Below are 970 nucleotides of genomic sequence, written 5' to 3' on the forward strand. Positions count from 1 at the left end.
CCTGCATCTGCTTGAGCACGGCCACGGCGTTGGGGATCTGGTCTGCGGCCAGCAGCTTCTCGCCCTTGCCCAGCACGTGCACCAGCACCTTGGCGGCCTGGGGCAGGTTGGCGTTGCCCTCGCCCAGCACGCGCGCGTCGCCCGCGGCGATGAAGCGCAGCAGCTGCGCGTGCACTTCCTTGGCCTCCGCGCGGTCCTCCACCAGGGGCAGCGCTGCGAGCCAGGCGCCGCCCAGCCCCGGCTCGGCAAGGTCCGGTGCGTGCTCCAGCACCTTGCCCAGCGCGCTCAGCGCGTTCTCTGCCGCGCTGGCGTTGCCGTCGGCGCGCGCGTCCGGCGCGGCCACGATGGCGCGCAGCGCGGCCAGCGCGGCGGGGGCCACGGGGCGGAAGGCCTCGGGCCGGCGCGCGGCCGCCACGCCCAGGCCGTAGGCGGAGCACTGCCGGATGTCGGCGTCGCGGTCGCCGGCGCCGGCGAGGAGCAGGGGCATGATGGAGGGCGCGTGCCGCGCTGCGCCCGCCGGCGAGTGCTCCAGCACGTCGTCCATCATGCAGATGGCGATGCGCCGCTCCTCGGGGAAGCGGCCCTTGCCCAGCAGCGCGCCAATGGCAGGCATGAGGCCCTCCACCCCGGGCAGCGCCGCGTCGCCGTACAGGCGCAGCACCGTGCTCAGCGCCGCCGCCAGGCCGTCCAGCAGCTCCGACTCGCGCTCGTGCTCCTCCTCCAGCGCCTCCGCCTCCTCCGCATCAAAGTCCTCGGTGGAGGCGCGGGCCAGCCGCTCCCCGCGCCGTGCTTCGTACCCCGCCAGCACCGACGCGAAGCGCTCAAACACCACGCCCAGGACCTCGGGGCCCAGAAGCTTTGGCCCCTCTGCGATCTCCAGCAGGTCGTCCAGCGACTCCAGCATGCACACCATCAGCTCCTGCTCCGGCTCCTGGTCAGTGACAAGGGAGGGGGGGGCAGGTGGGGGGGG

General features: G+C 74.5%; 1 protein-coding gene across 1 annotated transcript in view; it reads right to left on the reverse strand.

Annotated features, from left to right (window-relative positions):
- Positions 1 to 970, reverse strand: part of F751_5860 (Importin-5) — a gene marked incomplete at both ends in the record, with an annotated part of 9200 nt that overhangs the window by 1751 nt on the left and 6479 nt on the right. The window contains one exon of the mRNA XM_011401682.1: positions 26 to 931. Coding sequence (XP_011399984.1) covers positions 26 to 931 — 906 coding nt within the window. The remainder of the gene's footprint in view (positions 1 to 25; positions 932 to 970) is intronic.

This window comes from Auxenochlorella protothecoides, assembly GCF_000733215.1.
Source record: "Auxenochlorella protothecoides strain 0710 unplaced genomic scaffold scaffold72, whole genome shotgun sequence".
Lineage (NCBI taxonomy): Eukaryota > Viridiplantae > Chlorophyta > Trebouxiophyceae > Chlorellales > Chlorellaceae > Auxenochlorella > Auxenochlorella protothecoides.